The 13,055-nt window shown below is 53.8% G+C and overlaps 5 protein-coding genes across 5 annotated transcripts; 4 read left to right on the forward strand and 1 right to left on the reverse strand.

Moving 5' to 3' along the window:
• Window positions 1-2,366: 2,366 nt before the first annotated feature.
• VTN31DRAFT_1456 (uncharacterized protein) lies at window positions 2,367-3,035 on the forward strand (the record flags this gene model as incomplete). Its single annotated transcript, XM_069401515.1, has 1 exon — window positions 2,367-3,035. The coding sequence occupies one exon, from the start codon at window positions 2,367-2,369 to the stop codon at window positions 3,033-3,035; it is 669 nt and encodes a 222-aa protein (XP_069264312.1).
• A 1,659-nt stretch (window positions 3,036-4,694) lies between these two features.
• On the reverse strand, window positions 4,695-5,315 carry VTN31DRAFT_1457 (uncharacterized protein; the record flags this gene model as incomplete). Its single annotated transcript, XM_069401516.1, has 1 exon — window positions 4,695-5,315. One exon carries the CDS (start codon window positions 5,313-5,315, stop codon window positions 4,695-4,697), a length of 621 nt encoding a protein of 206 aa, XP_069264313.1.
• Window positions 5,316-6,196: 881 nt separating this feature from the next.
• On the forward strand, window positions 6,197-7,984 carry VTN31DRAFT_1458 (uncharacterized protein; the record flags this gene model as incomplete). Its single annotated transcript, XM_069401517.1, has 2 exons — window positions 6,197-6,268; window positions 6,326-7,984. 2 exons carry the CDS (start codon window positions 6,197-6,199, stop codon window positions 7,982-7,984), a joined length of 1,731 nt encoding a protein of 576 aa, XP_069264314.1.
• Window positions 7,985-8,849: 865 nt separating this feature from the next.
• On the forward strand, window positions 8,850-11,210 carry VTN31DRAFT_1459 (uncharacterized protein; the record flags this gene model as incomplete). Its single annotated transcript, XM_069401518.1, has 3 exons — window positions 8,850-8,875; window positions 9,015-10,967; window positions 11,024-11,210. The coding sequence occupies 3 exons, from the start codon at window positions 8,850-8,852 to the stop codon at window positions 11,208-11,210; spliced, it is 2,166 nt and encodes a 721-aa protein (XP_069264315.1).
• A 445-nt stretch (window positions 11,211-11,655) lies between these two features.
• VTN31DRAFT_1460 (uncharacterized protein) lies at window positions 11,656-12,882 on the forward strand (the record flags this gene model as incomplete). The annotated part of the gene is made up of 4 exons (XM_069401520.1): window positions 11,656-11,759; window positions 11,826-11,959; window positions 12,016-12,110; window positions 12,184-12,882. 4 exons carry the CDS (start codon window positions 11,656-11,658, stop codon window positions 12,880-12,882), a joined length of 1,032 nt encoding a protein of 343 aa, XP_069264316.1.
• Window positions 12,883-13,055: the final 173 nt, after the last annotated feature.

The following is a 13,055-nucleotide window of genomic DNA, read 5'->3' on the forward strand; positions in this document are numbered from 1 at the left end:
AATGATTTCGGAGTCCCTCTGGCGGAGGTTAAAATATGATTATCTCCACCGCTTCAATCGACCTCGCGTCGATTTGATCGTGTTCATCCTCATAACGCGTGTTCTGCCCGATGCGGAGCACCGTTTATCGGCAATCCTGAGTGGGCAGACCCGAGTCCATAAGGCTCGATGGAGGGAAGCGTTTAAAAGGCAATGGAAGAGAGATGCGGCAAAGTCAGTTGACCCACAAAAAATGATAATCTATCATACGAACCCCGTTAATTGGGTTTGCGGGTGCCGAGCATTTCTTCAGAATCGCTTTTTGACTTGTAAGATATTGTCCACTGTTACGAGTTCCCTGACCCGCAGTTCTTCCAGACTGTGAAGCGCAGAACAACACGTCCGTTTTGGAAAGGCGAGGGGCTCCTTCTACGACCGGAATATGCGCCGGCTGCGGCAATTCAAGGCCAGGAACCACAAGAAGACCAACTTCAAGAGTCGGACCTCGAGTCTGGAAGCGAGCTGGACTCGGGGAATGAGGCAGAAAGCGAGTTGTACCTTCATAATGACGATCAAGACGACGAGGGGTTGTGGGAGACCCGCGTGGAGGAAGGCAGGAAAATGTTAGCTGACATGCTAGAGCTCTACGAGGACCAAGTCGCGAAAAGAAATGTGAAATGGGTGGACCTGTTCCTCGCAGCCCATCAGCAGGATCGTCTTCTGGTGGAGGAAGCCAATTCCCTTCGTCGTAAACGAATCATGCCACGGAATTCGGAATATAGGCATCGACTCACTAGGTACCTGAGGTAATCTGGCAAGACGCGAAGCTTGGCGTGATAGGATCGTGTTGTTTTTTGTTGTTCATGGATAGGCATCATCGTTTTGATTGACAGCCTGATCATAATGCAGTTCCCATGTATTCACATTCACACCAATTGTGTCTGACAGTCGTTCTTTTTTCTGTACTGACGCTAGTCCCTATCTGGTGAATGAAATTAAAAGATCATGTGATATGTCACGTGATTCATAAATTTAGTTCCGACGATTACACGCCTATGCTTCACTATTTGTGAGCACGTGTACCTAGTAGTCACGTGATTCTACCAGTATTAGTCAGCGGCGCGCCAGATCTGTTTTCCTGTTTGTTTTCCTCCTTTCCTTCTCCCCCACGCGTCCTCCCTGGACCTTTCCCACCAGACAATTTCACCCAATTTCACTCATACCATCAAAAGCGCCTTCCTTGACTGGATTAATTTGTCAACAAATATATAGGATGGCTTCATAAGGAGAAACCTGTTTTTATTGCAGCATCTCCAGGAAAAATCGACCTGCCGAAGACTTCGAGTTCAACAAGCAGGGTAAAAGAAAACTGACTTGCCAACGCCATAGCCGGAAAAGGCCATTGGAATTCATTCGGGTTGTCCGGAGATGGAACAGACCTGTGGGTTGACCATGAATTTCATGATTCCGAAAAGGTTAGGAACTGATTATTGTCATTCTTTCAGGGCCAGCGGAAGATCTTGGATGCTTCTTACACGTCCAATCTTGACAGCCTTCCTGTCAAGTTCGACAACTTACGAACACAATTGGTTGAATCGTCCGACGGCAACCCCGGCTCGACAACATCTCTCTTGGCCACATTGAATGTGTTGTCAGGAGACCTCACTGAGATGGATCTGGAGAGAGGGAGGTTTCCGATTCAGACACAAAGGAACAACCATACAGAGCCTCACATTTACTTATCGCTGCTGTCAAGATCGTGCCCATGCTACAAATCATCAACCAATCGTTGACCCCCAAAGGTGTCGTGATGGCAGGCGCATGATGCGCTTTGATTGTCAGAGCAGACTCGTTATGCGCCCCTGCTTTCATAGCCGAACATTATCAGTCGTTATCCATCACAAGTGGCATGCTCCTTATGAAGATGACCACGTCCCACGCATGGTTCGGGAATTGATCAACGAGCTTGTCGCTACTAAAGCGCCGTCGGAAATCTATCGTGAAATCCGGGGGACGCCTGGGGCCGATACTGTCACTCGGTACCAGGTCTATTACCTCTGGCAAAAAGCCAATGCCGAACTGTGGCACCGGGATGCAGATCCTCTGGCCTCGGCAGATGTGCTTCTGTCTGAATACAGCCAATACGACAAACGATATGGTATCATGTCAGAGAGCCCTTGGCTGATCCGGTCTAGTGCGTCACCTCGCCTAGGGCTTGGCCCTGAGCGCACTTCATGTAGTTAGAGTTTTCTCCAGGAGAGTGTGTTTGTTTGAGAGAGAGGGTGAGAGTGGCTTTCTTCTTCAGTCCGGTCCTAGCATAGCAGTCCTGTCATATCATACAGGAGCGCAACGTTAGGGCATTGTACCTCTACGCTCCGGAAGATATCATGCAGCTCGCTAGGCCGACCACACAACTTGTGATGGACTCGGCCTATGGGACGAACAGCACCGGCATGGACCTTCTTGCTGCACTTGCCGAGGTTGACGGCACCGGAGTTCCCTTCGCCTATTGCCTAACGGAGGTTGTGAAGCCTGATGGGCCTGATGTGGAAGGCAAAAAAAAGAAGGTTCGTGCAGAACCTGGTGCATCGTCGGCCGTGCTTTGTCGGTTCCTAGAGCGGCTGAGAGACGATTTTGAGTTCAAACAGAGGCAATTCCAACAGCCGGCGGCCTCCGAACTGCATGCCGACGGCTACGACAGAAGACGGAGGAGGACTGTGGAAGACGGCGCTCCTCTCTCTCGCACTGCTACCGCCAGTGGATCTCTCCAAGACCCAGGCAGGACGCCGTCAGGACGCCTCCGGAGCTTCACCTCACACGCCCCTGCTACATTCAAACTCGGAGGAAAGTTGGTTTGGGAGTTTACGACGATCTTCTGGGCCGGTCTGTCTGGAAACGCATCGCGGACTTTGACTTCGTACATAAACCCCCCGCATTATCAACCGCTCCAAAACCGGAGAGACCGTCCGCCCCTCGATGTCCTCCATCACCTACGCACTAACCAGTTCTACCTCAGCGACTTCAGCCTCGCCCCGGGAGCGGCAAACCGTGCATGAGGAAGGAAGGCCGATGGGAACGCTGCCGTTTCCGGTTCCCCCAGGAACCCCAGAGGAGACGATTGTAAACGAGAAGACCGGGTATCCGCTCTACCACCGCCGGTGCAGGTGCCGGGTCCGACGCGCCGGCCACATGTTCGATGACACCTGGGTCGAGTCGTATGCTCTGTGCCTTCTCAAGCGGTACCGAGCACACATCAACGTTCAGGTCAGCTCCGGGGTTGCTTGCGTCAAGTATATCATGAAGTACATGCACAAGGGGACGACAAGGCGACAGTTGGGGTGACGAACACGGATGACAAGGACGAAATCACCCAGTACTTGCAGACCGTCTACATCGGCCCGCACCTCGCGCACTGGCGGACCCTGGAGTTCCCGATGCACATCGACGATCCCCGTCGTGCCCCAGGAGGGTTTTCCTCCCCAGCCCTTCTGCTCTCCGGATCGACTCCATCGAAAGCATCCCAGTCCGGGGTGCGACATGTGGAGCTACATGGTCATATTGAGCGAGCTGTACCTCGAGGACTGCACGTTCTGAGCAGGACTGCAACTCCGACTCGTCCTCCTTCGTAATCGATGGAGGCTCATTAAGTTCCTTGCATCGTAATTCAGATTGGAGGACTGTACACTGTAAGACTACAAGACTCCATTCCTCGGGGTCTAAACTACATACTAGGATAGTTGCTGTGATGAAAATGACGGATGTGAGGAGGAAAAGAAGAAAAGGGGAGGAAATGGGGAATGGTGGATCACGTGGCTCACATCCCTAAGCGAGGGACAGCCTGGCCTACAATACCTCTGACGTGGACACTCTAGGTAGGGAGGCGCCTGTTACCCGCAAACCAGGAATCAAAGAGGAAATTCTTCCAGGCTATGCTGCTTCTCGGTGCTATTCTGTCCGAATAGGAGAGGTGTCAAGGACCGCTACCAAATCGCCGGCAAGCTGGGATTTGGAGCTAAATCTACTGGTACAGTCTGGCTTGCGAGACATGAAGTAGGGCGCCAGACTTCTAGATAATTTCCTTGTCCTATGACTCCTATATGTACACTATTCGTCAAATTCCACCATCTAAAGGAGGTTGTCCCTCATGCGTTGAATTGCCAGTGACCGTCGCTATGTCACTCTCGAGCATTTCGTCGAATTTGCGTCTATCGGGCGGCAATTGGACGCCGAGTTGAGAATGTATCAGCTCATCGAAAGAGGCTCGAGCAGTCATCCAGGGTGGGACACTATCCGCTCGCTTCTGGGTGCGGTTAATGTCGATGGGCTGGAGGATAGGCATCGATGTCTCCTGCACCCTCCGTTCTGGGATGATGTGTGACGTTTCTCCATCGTAATCCGGTCCAGCGCCTGCCGAAGCCCGTTTTGGCGTTTGCGCTTCGGTGTGTTTTTCTTGCGTTGGATTATCTGCATACGGAGTACAGGGTTGTTTATAACGGACGTGCGTGTTCATTCGATCTTGAATATCTAGTTCTGTGGTCATTGGAAGCGTCCAAATCAGGTATCAGAGCCGACGATTTTATGTTCGAGATCTTGGATGACTCTGTTCTCGTCGGTTTTGGGCAGGATGAGCTTGGGTGGCCTTGTCCAAGGGAGGAATTGGATGATCGGGTGATCTACACGTCCCGGCAGCTCAAAATGCTCTGTTCAGTGGGCGCTCATATCTTTTGCGACTTTGGCTCGGCGGTGCCTGGCGGCAAGAAGCTTCTGAAGGACATCCAGTCAGATATAAAATCAAGCGGGCCGGAGTCATCTTGGGAGTCCCGTGGATGTGATTTGTTGATAAGGTGTTGGTGTTGGGTATTTGACAAGCAATCAAGATGCGTGCACCTAGTCGCAGCAGGATCAGTGTGAACTTGGGTGCTGCAGATCTGGGACATATTCGAAGACAAGTCGTTGTTCACTTGTTCACCGGCCTGGAGGCAGAGTTTCAGACATACAAAAGTCGAGCTCATCTCGCCGAGATGATTCAACTTCTCGGGACCCCTCTTACCAGTCTTGAATGAGGGACGCATAGTCGCGGATTTTTCTCTGATGAAGGGAGCTTTTGCGCTGGCATCTCGTTGCTGGGGATGAAGTCGCTTGAGGAGAGCGAGACCGCGCTGGCCGGTGAGGATAAGGAGGGTTTTCTGCGTGTGGTGCGCAAGACATTGCAGTGAGAGCCGGAAAGGAGTAGCTCTGCGAGGGAACTTGCAGCGGATGAATATGGTCCTGTCGGCAGCTAACCTTCGATTGCCCATAATACTGTAGCGTCTGACTCCAGAGCGGACAACTGGCATGAGGAAATCGTGAAATGAAACTCTCGGCTCCACTTGCTGCATAATGCAATCCTACGAGTAATTATATCCTACGGCGGAGGTATCTCCCTCACAAAATTCGGTGCAACCCGGCCTAGTGTAAGTAGGCAGAAGGGCGCAATTGAATGATGACTCTCGATCCTACTCCCAGGCTTGTGCTTTGGTCGCGATAACCATCGCATTCGCCAAGACTCTTGAGTCTGGACTCTGGATTGACTGATGACGCATCGGCAGCAATAGAGTGCATAGGCTAAAGCAGTTGATTCGGTGGCGCAGCTAGACGAAGCCTTGGATTCCACCGACCGAGCATCCCTTACGGCCGAATCAACGGCCGATGTCTTTGGTGTGCTCAGTGTCGCCGAAGTGACGAAGTCATTATTCCTGATCCCTCCGATTTTAACATCGCATGAAAAGTCTCCGCCCTACGGATAACGGAAGAGAAACCCTAGCCCTAAAATAGTCGTGGTTTCTTCTCGGCCAATCCTAACCGAAAGACTGTTCAGAAGTCCTGGAACTGCTGGCAGGCCTAAGTAGAGTCGAGTCCCCTTGCCGAGGCCCAGGGTCTACGCCTGAGATGGCTCTGTTCCCCTCGCTTAAGGTGACATGCTGTTGGCTCAACGCCTGTGGCATGAGCTTCAAGAATTCAATTGCCTGGCCGGGAAAAATTCATTGCCGGTAAAACATCCGCCCGCTCTTTCGTACGAAGTCGATGAGGTTATGGTCATGAGGTGGTGAACAAAAGCCATGATGTTGCGAGGATATAAACTGTTCAAGTTCACATTCTGATCATCACGATCGATGCTCTTGTGAATCATTGAATTCTTTTTTTTGTCGAGTAGCTTGGATACATAGCACCATCCACAATGAACGGCTCGACCGCGGCACAGTCGCCCGAGGAGCATGAACACTTCAAGGGCTGGCCGAATGACGCCGGGGTTAGTACATGTGTCCCGTCTGTCTTTGGCATATGGCAAAGTACTAATAGTAGACAGTTCCATTCCACGTACACGCAGCCAACGCCCGTCGAACTCAAAGTCACGGGCACCATTCCATCTTATGCAGCTGGGGTTCTCTATCGAACGGGAACGGGTGCAAACGAGGTTGACACAGACCAGGGAACCAAATGGAAGGTCAGCCACTGGTTCGACGGCTTCGCGGTGGTGCATCGGTTTGAAATCCTCCCTCCCGATGACGAACACAAGTCCGTGCGCGTGCTATACAATTCCCGCAGCACCTGCGACGGGATGATCGAGAACATTCGCCGCACCGGCCGGTTGGAGAACATTACGTTTGGCCGGAAATACGACCCATGCATGTCCTTCTTCAAGAAAGTGATGTCGACCTTCCAGCCTAAAGGGCACTCCAAGGACACCCGACCGGATGAGGTTAACACCGCAATCACAATGACGGTCAACTACCCGGGGCTGTCGAAAAAGGGCGACTCGCAGCACCACGGTCATGCGTCGGGCGTACAGACCCTCTGCAACAAGACCGACAGCACTGTCCTCCAGTTCCTGGACCCCAAGACGCTGGAGCCCGTCGGCGTCGCCAAGCAGACCAAACTCCATCCCGACCTCAAGGGACCCGTGTCGGCGGCGCACGCCCGATCTGATCCCAAGACTGGCGACATTTTCAACTACAATCTGGAACTGGGCCGCCGTCCAACCTATCGCATCTTCCGCGTCGCAGCTGATACGGGCCGCACATCGATCCTCGCCACTTTCGAGGGAGACAGTGCGTATATCCATTCCTTTTGCCTGACAGAGAACTACGTCATCTTGTGTGTGTGGAACTCGTTTTATGTACACAATGGGCTATCCATCCTGTGGAATCGAAATATCATCGATGCGATTGCCGATTATAACCCGTCCAAACCGGCGCGGTGGTACGTCGTCGACCGACGCCCGCCGGATGAGGGTGGGCGGGGATTGATTGCAACGTATGAGTGTCCCGCCTTTTACTGTTTCCACACCGTCAATGCGTTCGAGGAGGCGTCCGAGGATGGCAAGTCCGTCAACATTGTCGCGGATCTGATCACCTACGACAATCTCGACGTGTTGAAGAAGATGTATCTACGTAATCTGGTTTCGACATCGCCGGATGTGAAGGAAGGACAGGCCATCAAGATTAACCCCGTGTTGCGAAGATTTCACCTCGACTCCGTCCCGACGACTCCAACCAAGAAAGTGCTCAAGGCAACGATGGATGACCCATTGTCGGAAACTTACCTTGAACTCCCCACGGTCAATCCGATGTATGTCCTGCGCCGCCACCGATACGTCTACGGAGTCACCGTCATGGACAAGTCCTCATTCTTTGATGGGCTGGTCAAATACGACACGCAGACTGGCGAAACCATCACCTGGAGCAAGCACGGTCAAACGGCCGGGGAGGCAATCTTTGTGCCTCGCCGCCGAAACAGCGACGCTGAGCCAGAACCGGACGAGGACGACGGTGTCTTGCTGAGCGTTGTCCTCGATGGTCCGGCTGGGAAATCGTATCTCCTCGTCCTTGACCCGAAAACGATGACCGAGCTTGGCCGTGCGGAGGTGGATGGCCCCGTGGGCTTTGGGTTTCATGGAACGCATGTCCCCGCGCATGGCGGCGTGGCAGGGACCGAAGGGCCGGAGGGACGGTCGTTAGATTTTTGACTTGACTAAGGTGTTGGTCGTTGCACAGATGGACGAACCTCGGGAACCTGCAGCCGGGCAATGGGAACTAACCTGTAGAATCTAATTTATGACTCCTATTTTATTTTGTATGTAGGAATGTAGTGGAACGCTCGACGGACATCAGATCTCATCTCACAGAGATTGTACCTCGATGAATATTATTTCCCGATTGGGCAATGCTCTGAAAATTTTTGACCACGTGACCTGATTAGCGAGGCTGGAATCGAGGCTTCCGCCTGGCATCCATTTGGTTTGGGACTTGAATGCCTCAGGCCGTCAATGGCGGTTTCTTTTTCTGGACAAAGACAGACAAAAGACTCTTTGTAGAAATGTCACCAGGGTTCAGAATCTCGACAGGAGAGCAAGAAAAAGGCACATAAGAAGAAGTCCAGCTCTCCAGTTCTGCCCGGCCCGTAGGTAGTTCCATTGCTCCTTGGAACTCCTCCCTGCCCCAACCCTCTACGCCTGCATTCCGTTTGCCCCTGTCCTCCCTTTCTTCAGCAGTCAATCCCAGAGGGATTGATTCTTTCCTCGCCTGTCTTCCTTGTCGTTGTGTTCCAAGAGAGCTCTATTTGGGTAGGCTCATTACTGCCTGGAGAAAAGAAAGGGTGACAATGCCCTAGGGAGGATCGCTCGGTCTGTTTCGGGACAAACGATTAGGCTCTAGTCACTAGTCAATCGTTGCTGCTTGCTGCCTGCTTGCGTTTCGTCCTCGAGTCGGACATAAGAGAATCTCCCTGCACTGTCCGCATTCGTCAGCTCAGGATCCCGCCAGCAGAACCCCTGTGTTGGGCCGTTCAAGTTTGTTCTATATGGTCGCTGGGAGGGGATCTTCTCCGCGGTCATGAATTGGGATCGCCCGGTTCATAGGTAAGCGGCTGACATTTGTGTCCGGGGTATAATTTGCCATTTTACCCTTTGGGTCATGAGCCGTCAAAAAGATTCAACGAGGGAGTTTGAATCTCCAATTCAATGTTGGCAATGCTAATGAGATTTGATCCATGAGCAGCTTCAGCTACCCTAATGGCGAGCCCCAGACTCCAACGAGAACTCCGACTGCCGCTGCGTTTGGAGACTCTCCTTTCCAGACTCCCAGAATCGAGTCCAGTTTCTACGACCCCCGAGTCACCTGGGACACTGCCGATCCCTATGCGTCCAGCCCGGAGCTTCTCAAGACGCCTCAGAGATTGAGCTTCGGCTCTCCGTCGCATCACCTGCAGTCGGCAGACGCTCTGCGTGGTCGAGATGGCCAGGACACAGACCCGGCGAGGCGCCGACGCCCATCGAAGCAGAACGCCGGTGGTGGAGACGAAGGGCCCGCGTCGGTGGATTCGGCCAAAAATTCAGCGGCTTCCATTCAGACCCCTCCACCGACCAGTACAGGGAGGAGAAAAGGGACGGCAAACCCAAATGTCCAAACACCGTTGGCCAGCGCAGCAAGGTTGTCGGCAGCCACCCTCACCACACAGCTAGAAACACCGAGTCGGCTGTTCCGGACACCCGGAATGTCGGAACAGTTACAGAGCTCCCCCGATATCTTTCAATTGTCCAGCGCAGACCCGACGGCATCTCCCTTCTTCCCGCAGCAGAGGCTGTTTTGGGAGCCAGATACCGCTCCGCCGTCCGACATGAGCTTGGCCAGCGTGTCCAACGATGTCTTTGGGTCTGATGATACACCGTTCACAATGCAGTCAACGGCTCAGACCCTCGGCGTGCCGCATTTGTCTGCTATGCAAGACCCGCTGGATCTGCCCCCGACTTTCGGCAGCGGTGCGGTCCGGGTCGGAATGTCATCAGCTTCGTCAGCGAATGCTGCGCAATTGCCTGCCCCGTTTTCGACTTCGCCTCGTGTGCCCATGACAAAGGCGGAGGATCCAAACATGTTTTTGAGTTCGCCGGCCCGGAGATTCGGCCCGCAGCCATCTCCCGAGCAGCAGCGGGTCGTCCGACGCCAGCCATACCACCATCAAACAGAGGAATCCAAGCGGGAACAGCTGGATCGAGAGGTTGGCGGACTGTATTACGAGGATGACGATGACGATGATGACGACGATGAGAACCTCGATTTCCCTCCCATTGCACTCGGCCAGAGGCCCGGACTGACTCGAAGCCAGACGCACACGGCGGTTACATCACATGCTCGTCAATCAGGCCAGCCGTCGCTTCTCGGCCCGTTAGCGTCAACGAGCGGCATCAAAAAACCGCCACTGACCAGGGGCCGCACCTCGCCTATCAAGTCGATGAGGCAGCCACTTGCGCGGACCAACTCGGCCAGCCTGCCGAGTCGATCGCAATCACTCGTGCTGAAGATCGACAAGGACGGGCGGGCGAAGACGGAGCTCCAGCAACCGTCAACTTTGACTGAACCTGTCGCGCCGCGAGACGTCAGCGACCCCGCAACGGAAAGCGAGGCCGATTACTCGGATTATACGATTAGCGCCAATTCGTCCTTTGCTTACTCGGGAGCGACCCTCTCTCGGAGCCAGGGGAACAGGGCCGCTGCCGCGTTGTCCCGGCCGAGTTCCAAGAGCTCGTATTCGACCGTGGGGTCGGCGACGTCGGGGCGGCGGTCTCCTTGGACAGATTTCAACCGTGCTCGTCCACAGGACGCACCGCAGACGCCACGGCGGCCATCGATGCAGATCCAGAGCAGCGCCGACTGGACGCGCAGCTCGTCCGCGACGGAAAACACGCGTGCGGGTGAGAACGAGGAGTCTGGCGACGCTCAACATGCGCTGCGGAAAGTGCTCGAGGGCCGAGGACGGAGTGCCCGGCATGGTACTTATAATCGGCATTTGCAGTCCTCGCCCCCGGTTGTGACGGGTCGGTTGGACACGTCACCGACGACCATTACTGATCCAGATGTGGTGACGCCCAGCACGGATAGGCACAGCAATCCGAGCAACGGAACTCGGTGTGTCTGCAAGTCGATGGACAATGGAGGGCATTTGATGATTCAATGGTAAGTTTACTAGGACCTATGATCCTCAACGCTCCAAGCTGACGCCCGTCCTACAGCGAGTCGTGCAACTACTGGCTCCATACCAAATGCGTCGGGCTGGACCGGGGCAATCTCCCGCCCGTGTACATTTGCGTGTTTTGCACGCAGACGCCGCTCCGCGGCGGACGTCTGCGCGCGACTGTGGGCCGAGGTAGCCATGTGCCGTCGTCGCCGTTGGCACACAAATCGGCTCGATATCGATGAGCGTGACGTTCGTTCTTGATGAGTGTTCTCCTTTTTTCCCATTATACTACCTACTCACTCGATATCCCGGATACCCTGATTGTATTTTGTGTTATTCGGGCCTAGAGCAGAGCACGAGCCGCACGATTGATATGTAATGCACTGTATTTTAGTCCATCGCACAGTCTTCGACTCACAAATTACTCTCTAATACGAGAGCGCTGATAAGACCGGTTCCTGGTTAGGGTTATTAATGGATTCCCGATTAGGTTAGGGGCATAATTCCCCACAGAGCTTATCAGGCACCGGCCAATCACAGCTCCGTCCTTTTCCAATCAGATCTGTCTCACCGCCCTGTTATCTCGGACTCTTCTGGATTGAAAGAAAATAAATTTAACCGGAACTCAATCGCCCGTCGCCATTGAGTAGAGGCACTTTGCACACACAGAATCTTGAGTTCGACGACATGTCCTCTTCCCTCCCCGGGAGCCGGGAGCTTCCCCGCTCCCAGTACGATCTCAACACGTACTGGGGACGGGTGCGCGAGTCGGCGAAGATCTGCGATCCGAGGTACTACTTAATTCTTTTAGTTATTCTTTACAAATGGAAAAAGAATTTGCGCTGATAGAAGTTCAGGATGTTATTTGTCTCCTCCTCTGGTCTCGAACAGGCAAAACAGTTGATCATTGCGTACAAGCAAGGGAAAATCCCGGAGATGACGCCGGAACTGTGGCGGGCGAAGCAGATTGTGGATTCGACGATACATCCTGGTATCACCTACTGGCTCTTTTCGATGAAGGACTTGCAGAGTTGACTTGCCGAAAAGATACCGGAAAGCCTGTCTTCCTTCCATTCCGCATGTCCTGCTTTGTTTTGTCGAACCTTGTCGTCACAGCGGGGATGCTCACGCCAGGCCTGAAGGTAGTTACCTTCCCACTCACCCACTCCCCCCCGGGCAACTTTCTCCGGACAACTAAAGACTGACAGTATCTAGACGGCGGGAACCCTCTTCTGGCAGATTGCCAACCAATCCCTCAACGTCGCCATCAACTCCGCCAACGCCAACAAAACCACCCCTTTATCCACCGCGACGCTGGCCAAATCCTACCTCCTCGCCGTCTCGGCCTCGTGTTCTGTCGCGCTCGGACTCAACGCCCTCGTGCCACGGCTCAAAGGTCTCTCACCGGGCACGCGGCTCATCCTGGGCCGCCTCGTCCCCTTTGCAGCAGTATCGTCCGCCACCGCGTTGAATGTCCTGCTGATGCGCGGGGAGGAAATGCGTCGCGGGATTGACATCTACCCATCCAAGTCCTCCTCCTCCTCCTCCTCCTCGTCGGACGAAAAGAAAAACTCAGAGGAGACAGGAACAGGGGAATCGTTAGGGAAGAGTAAGATCGCCGCCCGCATAGCCGTCGGCGAAACCGCGTTGAGCCGGGTCATCAACGCCACACCCATCATGATCATCCCGCCGCTGGTGCTCGTCCGGTTGGAGCGCACAGCCTGGCTGAAGGCGCGCCCGCGACTCGTGCTCCCCGTGAATCTGGGCCTGATCTTGGCAACGTCCGTGTTTGCGCTACCGTTGGCCCTGGGCGCCTTCCCGCAGAGGCAGGTGGTGAGTGTGAAGACGTTGGAGAGGGAGTTTTGGGATAAAGTCGGGGAGGATGGATACGTGGAGTTCAATCGGGGGATGTAAATGTCTATCAAGCTTTTCGATCTGGGAGGTGTATATAGTAATTTACATAGATGATGAAGTCGATAGTGTACAAGGCCAAGTATCTTCGTTTTGAGATACTCTATATATGCCCATGGTGAGGTTTGGCATCGCACATGGCCAACAGGACATTTGAACAGACAACCAGAAAGAGA

This window comes from Thermomyces dupontii (assembly GCF_041956625.1).
Source record: "Thermomyces dupontii strain NRRL 2155 unplaced genomic scaffold VTN31scaffold_1, whole genome shotgun sequence".
NCBI lineage: Eukaryota > Fungi > Ascomycota > Eurotiomycetes > Eurotiales > Trichocomaceae > Thermomyces > Thermomyces dupontii.